The 12,799-nt window shown below is 40.7% G+C and overlaps 1 protein-coding gene across 1 annotated transcript in view; it reads left to right on the top strand.

Moving 5' to 3' along the window:
- DSCAM (DS cell adhesion molecule) overlaps positions 1–12,799 on the top strand; it is a 568,075-nt gene that overhangs the window by 224,508 nt on the left and 330,768 nt on the right. Inside the window, exons 5-6 of the mRNA XM_081574158.1 lie at positions 5,743–6,021; positions 11,090–11,365. Of these exons, the coding sequence (XP_081430284.1) occupies positions 5,796–6,021; positions 11,090–11,365 (502 nt within the window). The 5' untranslated portion in view covers positions 5,743–5,795. The remainder of the gene's footprint in view (positions 1–5,742; positions 6,022–11,089; positions 11,366–12,799) is intronic.

Genomic DNA, 12,799 nt, shown 5'->3' with positions numbered 1-12,799 from the left:
ACAGATCAGTGAACTGGAAGACAAAGTAGTGGAAAACTCCTAAGTTGAACTGAAAACAGAAAAAGAAATTAAAATGAAGACAATTTAAGAGACTGGGGGATAATCACACCTACTATCTTATTATACACTATAGGGATCTCAAAAGGAAAAGAGAGAGAGAAAGGGGCAGAAAAATCATTTGAATAAATAATAGCTGAACACTTCCATAACCAGGGAATGTAAACAAGTATTCAGGTCCAGGAAGCAGAGGATCACCCTCACACACACACAAAGATGAACCAAAGATATCCACACCAAGACACATTATAATTAAAATGGCAAAAATTAAAGATATAGAGAGAATCTTAAACACAGCAAGGAAAAAGGAACTACTTAAGTACAAAAGAACTCCCATGAGACTATCAATTGACTTTTCACCAGAAACTTTGCAGGCCAGAAAGCAGTGTCATAATATATTTAAAGTGATGAAAGAAAAACAAAATATGATTATTCTACAAAGGAGAGATAAGAGTTTTACAGACAAGCAAAAGTTAACAGATTTCACCACCACTAAACCTTCCCTGGTGGCTCAGACAGTAGAGGATCCACCTCCAATGCAGGAGATCTGAGTTCGATCCCTGGGTTGTGAAGATCTCTTGGAGGAGGAAATGGCAACCCACTCCAGTATTCTTGTATGGAGAATCCCCATGGATAGAGGAACCTGACGGGCTACAGTCCATGGGGTAGCAAAGAGTCGGACACAAGTAAGCGACTAAGCACACAAGCCTATCTTATAAAGGAACTTCTCTAAGCAGAAAAGACCACATCTAGAAACACAAAAATTAGAAAAAGAAAATATGACTGGTAAAGGCAAACGTATAGTACAAGTAGTTGATCCACAAATTGTAAGGCTAGCAAAAGGTTGAGAGACAAAAGCAGTAAGATCATCTATAGCCACAATAAGTGAGGGCTACACAAAACAGAAAGATGTAAAATATAAATTCAAAATACTAAAATGGTGGCAAGTAAAAATGGAGAGGTTTTTAGAATGTGATCAAGCTTAAGAGATCATCAAATTAAAATAATCAAGTATATATATATATATACATATATATATACACGCACACATATACATATATAAATATACATATATGCCTATATAAATCTATATACAAGCAAAAATACATTTATATACAAGCCAAAAATCTATACTGGGTACACGAGCAAAGAAAAATGAATCCAGACATAATGCTAAAGATAGTCATCAAATCACAAGGGAAGAGAGCAGAAAAAGCAAAAAGAAAACTATGAAAACAAGAAAACAATGAACAAAATAGCAGTAAGTACATATCTGCCACTAATTACTTTAAATGTAAATGGACTAATGCTCTAATCAAAAGGTATACAGTGGTTGATTGGGTTTTTTAAAAAAACTCACATATATGCTGCCAACAAGAGACTCACTTCAAATCTAAAGACACACACAGACTGAAAGTTATGGGATGGAAACAGGTATTTGGTCAAATGGAAACAAAAAGAAGGTTGGTGTAGCAATACTTGTATCAGAAATGTAGATTTTAAAACAAAGACTTTAACAAAATACAGGAAAGAATATCACATGATGATAAAGGGATCAATCTGAAAGGAAAATATAGCAACGGTAATTTTTATGCATCCAACATAGAAATACTTAAATAAAGAAAATACTAGCAGATGTAATGGGAAATATTGACAGCAACACAATTATAGAAGCAGATTTTAATGTCCCATTTACAGCAATGAACAGATATTCAAAAAGAAAATCAATAAGGAAGCATTCACTGAATGAAACTTTAACCAAAATGGACAAGATAGATAAATCAATTCCTGATGCCCATTTCCAGTCAAATTCAATCCCAGCTGCAGGTAACTACTAATCTATTGCCTGTCTCTATAGATTTGTGTTTTCTGTGTCTTTTGTATAAATCAAATTCAGTGATATGTGGCTTTGATCTGGCTTCTTTCATTTAGCCTAACCTTTTGAGGTCCATACCTATTGTAACATGTTCATTCATATAGTAACATGTTGTAGCATGTATCTTTTGTATTACTGATTACTATGTATGTATATTCACATTTTTCTTATCTAGCTACTAAACAATGGTCCTATTATTTAATATGAACTATTTCAACTTTTTGGCTCTTACGAATAGTTCTCCTCCTGCTATGAACATTTCTGAAAAAGTGTTTGAGTGAACATGGGTTTTCCTTTGTCTGAGGTGGATTCTTACAGTGGAGCTTTTGAGCCTTGTGATGAACTGAAGCTTAACATTTTACAAAACTGCCAAAGTGTTTTCCAAAGCGGTTGCCCCATTTTTTTTACTATTAATTTATTTATTTTAATTGGAGGCTAATTACAATATTGTATTGGTTTTGCCATACATTGACATGAATCCACCACGGGTGTACATGTGTTCCCCATCCTGAACCTCCCTCCCACCTCCCTCCCCATCCCATCCCTCTGGGTAATCCCAGTGCACTGGCCCTGAGCACCCTGTACCATGCATCGAACCTAGACTGGCGATCCATTTAACATATGATAATATACATGTTTCAATGCCATTCTCCCAAACCATCCCATCCTCGCCCTCTCCTACAGAGTCCAGAAGACTGTTCTATACATCTGTGTCTCTTTTGCTGTCTCGCATACAGGGTTATCATTACCATCTTTCTAAATTCCATATATATGTATTGGTGTTTCAGAATATTGGAAATAAAAGCAAAAATAAATAAATGGGACCTAATTAAAATTAAAAGCTTTTGCACAACCAAGGAAACTATAAGCAAGGTGAAAAGACAGCCTTCAGAATGGGAGAAAATAATAGCAAATGAAGCAACGGACAAAGAATTAATCTCAAAAATATACAAGCAACTCCTGCAGCTCCATTCCAGAAAAATAAATGACCCAATCAAAAACGGGCCAAAGAACTAAGCAGACATTTCTCCAAAGAAGACACACAGATGGCTAACAAACACAGGAAAAGATACTCAACATCGCTCATTGTCAGAGAAATGCAAATCAAAACCACGATGAGGTACCATTTCACGCCAGTCAGAATGGCTGCTATCCAGAAGTCTACAAGCAATAAATGTTGGAGAGGGTGTGGAGAAAAGGAAACCCTCTTACACTGCTGGTGCGAATGCAAACTAGTACAGCCACTATGGAGAACCGTGTGGAGATTCCTTAAAAAACTGGAAATAGAACTGCCATATGACCCAGCAATCCCACTGCTGGGCATACACACCGAAGAAACCAGAATTGAAAGAGACACGTGTACCCCAATGTTCATCGCAGCACTGTTTAAAACAGCCAGGACATGGAAGCAACCTAGATGTCCAATGAATATAGTAAAGTTGCAGGATATAAAATCAACACACAGAAATCCCTTGCATTCCTATACACTAACAATGAGAAAACAGAAAGGGAAATTAAGGAAATAATTTCATTCACCATTGCAACAAAAAGAATAAAATACTTAGGAATATATCTACCTAAAGAAACAAAAGACCTATATATAGAAAACTATAAAACACTGGTGAAAGAAATCAAAGAGGACACAAATAGATGGAGAAATATACCATGTTCATGGATCAGAAGAATCAGTTCAGTCCAGTCGCTCAGTGGTGTCCGACTCTTTGCAACCCCATGAATTGCAGCACGCCAGGCCTCCCTGTCCATCACCAACTCCCAGAGTCTACCCAAACCCATGTCCATCGAGTCAGTGATGCCATCCAACCATCTCATCCTCTGTCGTCCCCTTCTCCTCCTGCCCCCAATCCCTCCCAGCATTAGGGTCTTTTCCAATGAGTCAACTCTTCACATGAGGTGGCCAAAGTATTGGCTTCAGCTTCAACATCAGTCCTTCCAGTGAACACCCAGGACTGATCTCCTTTAGGATGGACCGATTGGATCTCCTTGCAGCCCAAGGGACTCTCAAGAGTCTTCTCCAACACCACAGTTCAAAAGCATCAATTCTGCAGTGCTCAGCTTTCTTCACTGTCCAACTCTCACATCCATACATGACCACTGGAAAAACCATAGCCTTGACTAGACTGACTTTTGTTGGCAAAGTAATGTCTCTGCTTTATAGTGGAAATGAGTATACTACCCAAAGCAATCGATAGATTCAATACAATCCCTATCAAGCTCCCAACGGTATTTTTCACAGAACTAGAACAAATAATTTCACAATTTGTATGGAAATACAAAAAACCTCGAATAGCCAAAGCAATCTTGAGAAAGAAGAATGGAACTGGAGGAATCAACCTGCCTGACTTCAGGCTCTACTACAAAGCCACAGTCATCAAGACAGTATGGTACTGGCACAAAGACAGAAATATAGATCAATAGAACAAAATAGAAAGCACAGAGATAAATCCACGCACCTATGGACACGTTATCTTCGACAAAGGAGGCAAGAATATACAATGGAGGAAAGACAATCTCTTTAATAAGTGGTGCTGGGAAAACTGGTCCCAAGTGTAAAAGAATAAAACTAGAACACTTCCTAACACCATAGACAAAAATAAACTCAAAATGGATTAAAGATCTAAACATAAGACCAGAAACGATAAAACTCCTAGAGGAAAACATAGGCAAAACGCTCTCCGACATAAATCACAGCAGGATCCTCTATGGCCCTATTTTACTTTCAAGTCAACAATGCATAAAAGTTCTACTTTCTTCTCCACATCCTCACCAGCACTTGCTGCTATAGGGGTCTTTATTCTAGGCATCCTAATAAGTGTGAAGTAGTATCTCACTGTGGTTTTAATTTGCATTACCCTAGTGGCTGGGCTTCCCAGGTGGCTCTGTGGCAAACAATCCTTGTGCCAATGCAGGAGACATGTGTTCAATCCTTGAGTGGAGAAGAACCCCTGGAGAAGAAAATGGCAATCCACTCTAGTATTCTTGCCTGGGAAATCCCATGGACAGAGGAAACTTGTGGAATACAAACCATGGGATCCCAAAAGAATCAGATAAAACTTAGAAACTGAACAACAACAGCAACCATAGTGGCTAACAATACTGAACATCTCTCCATGTGCTTATCAGTCATTTCTACATCTTCTTTGGTGATGTATCAGCTTCAACCTTTTGAAAATTCCGAGAAAGAGGAATGTATATGGATAGGGCTTTCTTTCTGTTCATATATATGCATGTGTGTGTGTTTATGTGTGTGTGTGTGCATATATGGGCTTCCCTGGTGGTTCGGTTCAGTTCAGTTCAGTCGCTAAGTTGTGTCAGACTCTTTGCAACCCCATGGAATGCAGCATGCCAGGCTTCACTGTCCATCACCAACTCCCAGAGCCTACTCAAACTCATGTCTATCGTGTTGGTGATGCCATCTAACCATCTCATCCTCTGTCATCCCCTTCTTCTCCCTCCTTCAGTCTTTCCCAGCATCAGTGTCTTTTCCAATGAGTCGGTTCTTCGCATCAGGTCGCTAGTGGCTCAGATGGTAAAGAAGCTGCCTGCAATGCAACAGACCCGGGTTTGATCCCTGGGTCGAAAGATCCCCTGAAGAAGGGAATAGCAGTTCACTCCAGTATTTTTGCCTGAGAATTCCATGGACAGAGGAATCTTAAAGATGTATTAATAGTTGAAATTATACATAATATACATATACACAATATATACATGTACATAATGAAGTCCTATGATTCTGAATGACACTTTAACTCCTTCACTGTATCTAAGAGGTTTTTCCTTTCCTTCTGCAGACCCAGCGAACTCAGCCCCGTCCATACTGGATGGGTTTGATCATCGCAAAGCCATGGCAGGGCAGCGTGTGGAGCTACCTTGCAAAGCACTTGGGCATCCTGAGCCAGATTACCGCTGGCTGAAGGACAACATGCCCCTGGAACTTTCTGGAAGATTCCAGAAGACCGTGACAGGGCTGCTTATTGAGAACACGCGTCCCTCAGACTCAGGCAGCTATGTGTGTGAAGTGTCCAACAGATATGGAACTGCTAAGGTGATAGGCCGCCTGTACGTGAAACGTAAGTTGGATGGTAACTGACAGTGGTGATGCTGGCTGCCAGTGGTGCAGCTCTTGTTACAAGTGACCCCCTGGCTTTCTCTGTAGCTCCCATGAATCCTCACTCCATTTTAGCCTTATTTCACAGATGAGGAAATCAAGTCTTCAAATGCTGGAGCTTACACAGCCGGACAGTCTGGGGCCACAGTATCCAGCTCCAAGATAACATTACCTAGCTGTTGAATTCACCTGTCTGCAAATCAATGGAGGGAGATAGGCAGGGTGGTGCTGTCAGCACAGGCAATGGTGATCAGATCAAAGGAGTTGTCCTTGGCCAGTTGCCAGATGCTGCTTTACATTTCTAAATGGGGCTGCTATCACCTCTCTACAGGGCTGAATCTAGAGCTGTAATTATCCAAAAATTGGGCTTGGACTCAATATTAGAGATAATTTAGTCCAAGTATGGTGACTATAGCTTCCCTAGGGGTCAGTGGTAGAAGAAGTGAAGTGAAAGTCACTCAGTCACGTCTGACTCTTTGCGATCTCATGGACTATATAGTCCATGGAATTCTCCAGGCCAGAATACTGGAGTGGGTAGCCTTTCCCTTCTCCAGGGGATCTTCCCAACCCAGGGATTGAACCTAGGTCTCCCACACTGCAAGTGGATTCTTTACCAGCTGAGCCACCAGAGAAGTCCCAGTAGTGAAAGAACCCACCTGCAAGGCAGGAGAAGGCATTCTATCCCTGGGTTGGGAATATCCCTTGGAGGAGGAAATGGCAACCCACTCCAGTATTCCTGCCTGGGAAATCCCATGGACAGAGAAGTCTGGTGGGCTACAGTCCGTGCGGCCACAAAGAATCAGACACAACTGAGGCACTAAACAACAACACCATGATGGATACATCTTATCTCTAACTGATCTGGAATGACCATTGTGAGGAAGATGATGAGAAGGAAGCTGAAGGCAGACAAAGGGGAAGAAGGGATGTTATTGCAGGGGCATGCTCTCTAATCTAGTTATAAAGCCTTAATTTTACTCATGCAGAAATCAAATCAAACTGATTTTACTCAAGATTGCAGGACCAGAAATGAGTGGTAGAACTTTGGTCAAAATATCTGGCTCTTAGTTGCCAGTAGGATAATATATATATTTGTATACATAAACATCTGATGAACTGAACAAACTGAATATGAGTCTGGCATTTAAAAGGGAGGCATTTTCTTATCCCGGCTTTTTTCCAGCCTTATGCCTGTTTATGGAACTGCCTCTTCAATGTCACCATGGATGTGGATGGCTTTAGCACAATGCCAGCCCAAGTGAATCCACTTGAAACAAATATCCCAAAAACTGCCTGGAATCAGCTGTCCAGACTGAGTCCTGCAAATGTCATTCAAATGTGCTTAAGCTGATTTTCACTAGAAATGGAAGAAAATATCTACACAATTATATTTCTATGACTGAAATGCCTTGTCGATGAAACAATGAAACATTGGACAGCTAGTGAGAATGACTCCAATGGGAGGTTCAGAATCACTTTTTGTGGCTCCTCAGTTTCTGCTGAATAAAATTTATATAATAAGATAGTGGGGAAAGCATGTCAAGAAAACCTGTAAGGTCACATTTCCCATTGTTTTGCTTCAAAAAAGCCTACTTCCTGTGAAATCTAACTTCCTTCCCCCTACAAGCAGCTCCTTTCCTAAAAGTGAAAGCCATTCTGCTCACTCCACATGGAAGATGATTTTCAAATACTTGAATGTCTAAAACTCCCCATCTTTCTAAGTCTAATGCAATACCTTATTCCCCAGGCATTCCCCATTCCCCTCCTGTTTTCTGCTCAAGGCTCAGAATAGTTTATTGCTTTCTCTGTAAAGACATTAATCACTGTCTACATTGTAAATGACCCTGAGGCTGGGAAACATTGAGGGTAGGAGGAGAAGGGGGCAACAGAAGATGAGATGGTTGGATGGCATCACTGACTCCATAGACATGAATTTGAGCACACTCTGGGAGATAGTGAAAGACACGGAAACCTGGTGTGTTGCATTTCATGGGCTTGCAAAGTTTTGTACATGACTGAACAAATGAACCGGAGAAGGAAATGGCAACCCACTCCAGTACTCTTGCCTGGAAAATCCCATGGACAGAGGAGCCTGGTAGGCTGCAGTCCATGGGTTCGCTAAGGGTCGGACACGACTGAGCGACTTCACTTTCACTTTTCACTTTCATGCATTGGAGAAGGAAATGGCAACCCACTCCAGTGTTCTTGCCTAGAGAATCCCAGGGACAGGGGAGCCTGGTGGGCTGCCGTCTGTGGGGTCGCACAGAGTCGGACACGACTGAAGTGACTTAGCAGCAGCAGAACAAATGAACAACAGTAACACATTGAAAAAGTTATCTGTAGGGAAGTCTTAATTCTGAATATGTTTGTTTTCCTGTTTGTATTTGTAAGCCTTGTCTGGAAAAGCTCCAGGTACACCTCTGACACTCCCATCCTCCCTTCTGACTGGTCCTTAGTTTGGTCTCTCTTTTCCAGGTGGAAATAATGCTCTTGGGTTCCAAATTCAGAATGTTCTCCTCTTTTTTTCTCTCTCTCTTTTGTCTTCTAGTTTCAAATTCTTCCCCTCTGAAAACAGCCCTGAATTTGCAGGCTCAGCCTCAGCCTCCTTGGGTGTCAGATGAGCATATTTCCCAATTTTATATCAGATGCTTAGCAGGAGTATCCCAAACTGCTCTCCACCATCTCTGGCATGTAAATGGCTCCTGTTATCCTAGACTCCTACCCTCAAGCCCTCCAAATGCAAGCTTTAAGCCCCAGATCCTCTTTGAGACTTCCTTTTCTAGGTCTAATTCCTACCAAGTCCTGGAGATTGTATCTCAAGATCTTTTTCAACTGTGCTCCCCACCTCCACCCTGTCTTAAATTGAGTTTTAACTGAGTCACAGCTAGACATCTGTAAAGTCTCCTTGCGGACCAATTTTCACACTATCATTTGTGCAACACAATACCATCAATCGATTCTCCTAAAAATGTGTTTGTCCTATTACTCACTGGCTAAAAATTCTAGAAAGCTTTCTTTAGTTCCCTCTGTTGTTATTGTTGTTCAGTCGCCAAGTCGTGTCTGACTCTTCATGACCTCATGGACTACAGCATGCCAGGTTGCCCTGTCCCCACCATCTCCAGGAGTTTGCCGAAGTTCATGTCCATTGAATTGGTGAGGCCATCCAACCATCTCATCCTTTGTTGCCCTCTTCTCCTACTGCCTTCAGTTCCCTCTGATTTGATGCAAAATCTCGAGGTCTTCTATTGGGCCCTTTGGGTTACTATCTTCATTCTCGTATTTTTCTTGTGCCTCTAAAAGACTGAATTCTTTAAAGACTTCACAATGTGGTGACTAAGAAGTCAGTAATAACTGAGGCAAACAACTGATATCTGCCATTTACCTGTTGTGTGGATTTGGATAAATTCATATCTCTGAATAACCCTTTCTTCTTCTGTAAAGTGGGGATAACATGAAACTTGCAGGACTGTGGGGAGTCTGACTTAACTAAGGTAACTTTATGGAACATACCACAAGTGTCTTTCATTTTCATCTTCACTTATGAGTTCAATGCCATTTTTGGCATATAAATATTCAACAAATGCTTATGGCATTGAACTGGGTTCATTCATTGTTGAATGAAACCATAAAAAGTCATGGATGAGAGTTACCACCTTGTCCAAAGCAGTTTGCCTCATTTTAAAGAAAAAAAAAAAACCTTTCTCATGGTCACACATTCTACAGCACCCTGCTTCCTTGCAGCCCTGTGCTATTGGCCATGGTTAAGCTACATAGAGGATATGAGTGAGTTTGTGTGTGTGAGACTGGCCCAGAGGAAACCGATCTGTGCCACGTTGGGATGAGGCAGATAGATTTAAATATTCAACTATATCGGTCCTTGTTGGCCATCAGCACATTGCAGTTCTTACTGTCAGTGGGTTAATACTCACATCTACTGAGAAAGGAATCTGACCAACACCAGTCTATCTGCCATACAGTGAAAGAAGGCAAGAAGAAAAAAAGCAAACAGCAATGAGGGTGTACCCAAACAAAATGAAATAGCACTGAAATAAGAACATGCAGAGTGTGGCCTTTTGTTTTTAAGGTTCCTTTTTAAAAGTTGTTGCAATGTAATTCCACACAAAAGCATTAGAAACACAGGAGCATTAACATGAAGCTCACAATTGAATATTTCAACAGAAAATCTGTATACATTGTTATTTACATGGTAAAGTAGCTAACTGTTAAAAAGATGTTCTTTCTCAATCGTTCTGCTGCCTTAACTCTGGGAGTATTACAGGTAGAAAGCCTATGTAGTGCTATTTACAAGTACCAAATTAAGACTATATTGTTGTTGCTCAGTTGCTCAGTTGTGTCCAACTCTTTACAACCCCCTATACTGTAGCATGCCAGGCTTCCTTGTCCTTCACTATCTCCCAGAGTTTGCTCAGGCTCTTGTCCTTTGAGTCAATGATGCCATCCAGCCATCTCATCCTCTGTTGCCCCAATCAAGCTTCAACTTCAGCATCAGTTCTTCCAATGAATATTCAGTGTTGATTTCCTTGCAGTCCAAGGGACTCTCAAGAGTCTTCTCTAGCACCACAGTTTAAAAGCATTGATTCTTTGGTGCTCAGCCTTCTTTATGGCCCAACCCTCACATTGGTAAATGACTGCTGGAAAAATCATAGCTTTGACTATATGGACTTTTGTCGACGAAATGATGTCTCTGCTTTTTAATCCGCTGTCTAGGTTTGTCAAAGTTTTTCTTCCAAGGAGCAACCGTCTTTTGCTTTCATGTCTGCAGTCACCATCCAAGCAAGTACAAAATTAAGACTGTATAACTTACATAAATCCCATTAACTTAACAGCTCAATTTAATATCTTTGACTATTCAGTGCTCTGTATGAGGGAAAAACCTACCTTGACATATTGTCAAATGGCCAAAAATTCTTGTGAAGATATATTTGCCTTGTCAAAAGTCCATCATGTTGAAATATTCTCTACATGTGTGATGTTTTTGCCTTCTTTTTTTCTCTTCCCCGAAACTCCAGAGCCACTGAAAGCTACCATCAGCCCCAGGAAAGTTAAAAGCAGCGTGGGCAGCCAGGTTTCCTTGTCCTGCAGCGTGACTGGAAGTGAGGACCAGGAACTCTCCTGGTATCGAAATGGTGAAATACTCAACCCTGGGAAAAATGTGAGGATCACAGGGATCAACCACGAAAACCTTATAATGGATCACATGGTCCGAAGTGACGGGGGAGCCTACCAGTGCTTTGTGCGCAAGGACAGGCTGTCCGCTCAGGACTTTGTGCAGGTGGTCCTTGAAGGTCAGTGGGCCTCGTTACAGGGTTCAGCCAAAAAAAGAACCCAAACCCAGAGCACTCAAAAGCAAGGGCAAAGGGTGAAGCGGAGCTCATAACTCAGTTTTAAGATTTCTCTCTGATCAGCTAGTAACTCTCCTCTAGTTTTCTATTTCAGTTGGGCAAATAAAAGATTAATTTCTGATGAAATGAACATTGTTTCTAGTAGAAGTAACATAAGTAACGTGATTTAACATAAAGTCAAGTTACATAAATGTTGCTCACTAAGTGTTTAAAGTTATTTGTCAAGATATGGACCAAAGAGACTTGAGACAGATGGTTCGGTGGATAATACATTGTCCTCTTGCCCAGGGTTTCTCAGGGGTGCTTGGTTTGGCAGGCTGCTGTATGCACTGTAGGATGCTGAGTGGAGTCTCACCTCTATCTGCTAAATGCTCACAGTGCCTCCCTCCAGTTATGACAAACAAGTGTCCTTTGGGTGTGGGCAGAATAGCCCCCTCCCTCAAAGTTGATAAGCACAAACTTGGATGCAACACTTAGAGCAACATTTCAACATAGTGTTTTGTGGAGTGTAAAAATGGCATCTGGGTTTTAGAGTTGTCCCAATTTGGGTTCAGAGAGTCACAGATTTAGGTGAATGGAATTTTTGAAGAATTGCCTTGTGTTTTCATAGCGAGTTTTAGGCTTTTTTTTAACTGCCTACTGCTTACTTACATCTTCAAGCTTATCAATCAGCCAGGGAAAGACACTGTCCAGGTAACATTCAAGCAAGAGACATGTTTATCACTAGATAATTGAACTAGCTTTTATCTGTAAATTTGCATGTTTTGTTGGAAATTGTGCCTTTATATATAATTTAAAATTCATCTGTTATCAACTGATTAAAATAACTACATGACTTTCATATAGCCTAAAGCAGGGGAAAAGAAAATCCATTTAATATGAAAATAAGTTTAAATATCTCTTGATGCTAAGAGGCTATTTCTCTTATTACTTTTTTAACCTTAGCTAATTTTTAAGAAGAAACAGGCTTAGGATGACATTCTTATTTTGATTCAAGCAGTTCCTTGCAGACAGTGAGCATTTGAAAGCACAGGTGAAATTAGCTGAAGGCATGGTACTCATATTAAAAGCCTGACGCTATGTTTCACATAATAATTAAGTGCAAAAAGTAATCAGTTTCCACAGAGCTAGTTTGCTAATGGCGATGCCCTGTAGTCCTCACATAGCCACTATTTTTAGATTCTTTGTAGAAAAGGGAGCGATTACCTGTCTAGGCCTTGTTACCTTGGCAACCACCTCTCATGACCAAGAAAACCTAAGGAGCATATTGATAATCCATAATAATGTCAAAAGAGGTGAGGTTATCAGAGAGTGGCAGCAAGAAAGATTTCAAAGACACTCCAGTCTCACTGGGAAAATAATGTCTGCTTTCATCTC

The sequence above is a fragment of the Giraffa tippelskirchi genome, chromosome 2 (assembly GCF_054371585.1).
Source record: "Giraffa tippelskirchi isolate mGirTip1 chromosome 2, T2T-mGirTip1v1.2.pri, whole genome shotgun sequence".
Classification (NCBI taxonomy): Eukaryota; Metazoa; Chordata; class Mammalia; order Artiodactyla; family Giraffidae; genus Giraffa; species Giraffa tippelskirchi.
This window is presented reverse-complemented; position numbering and strand designations above follow the sequence as displayed.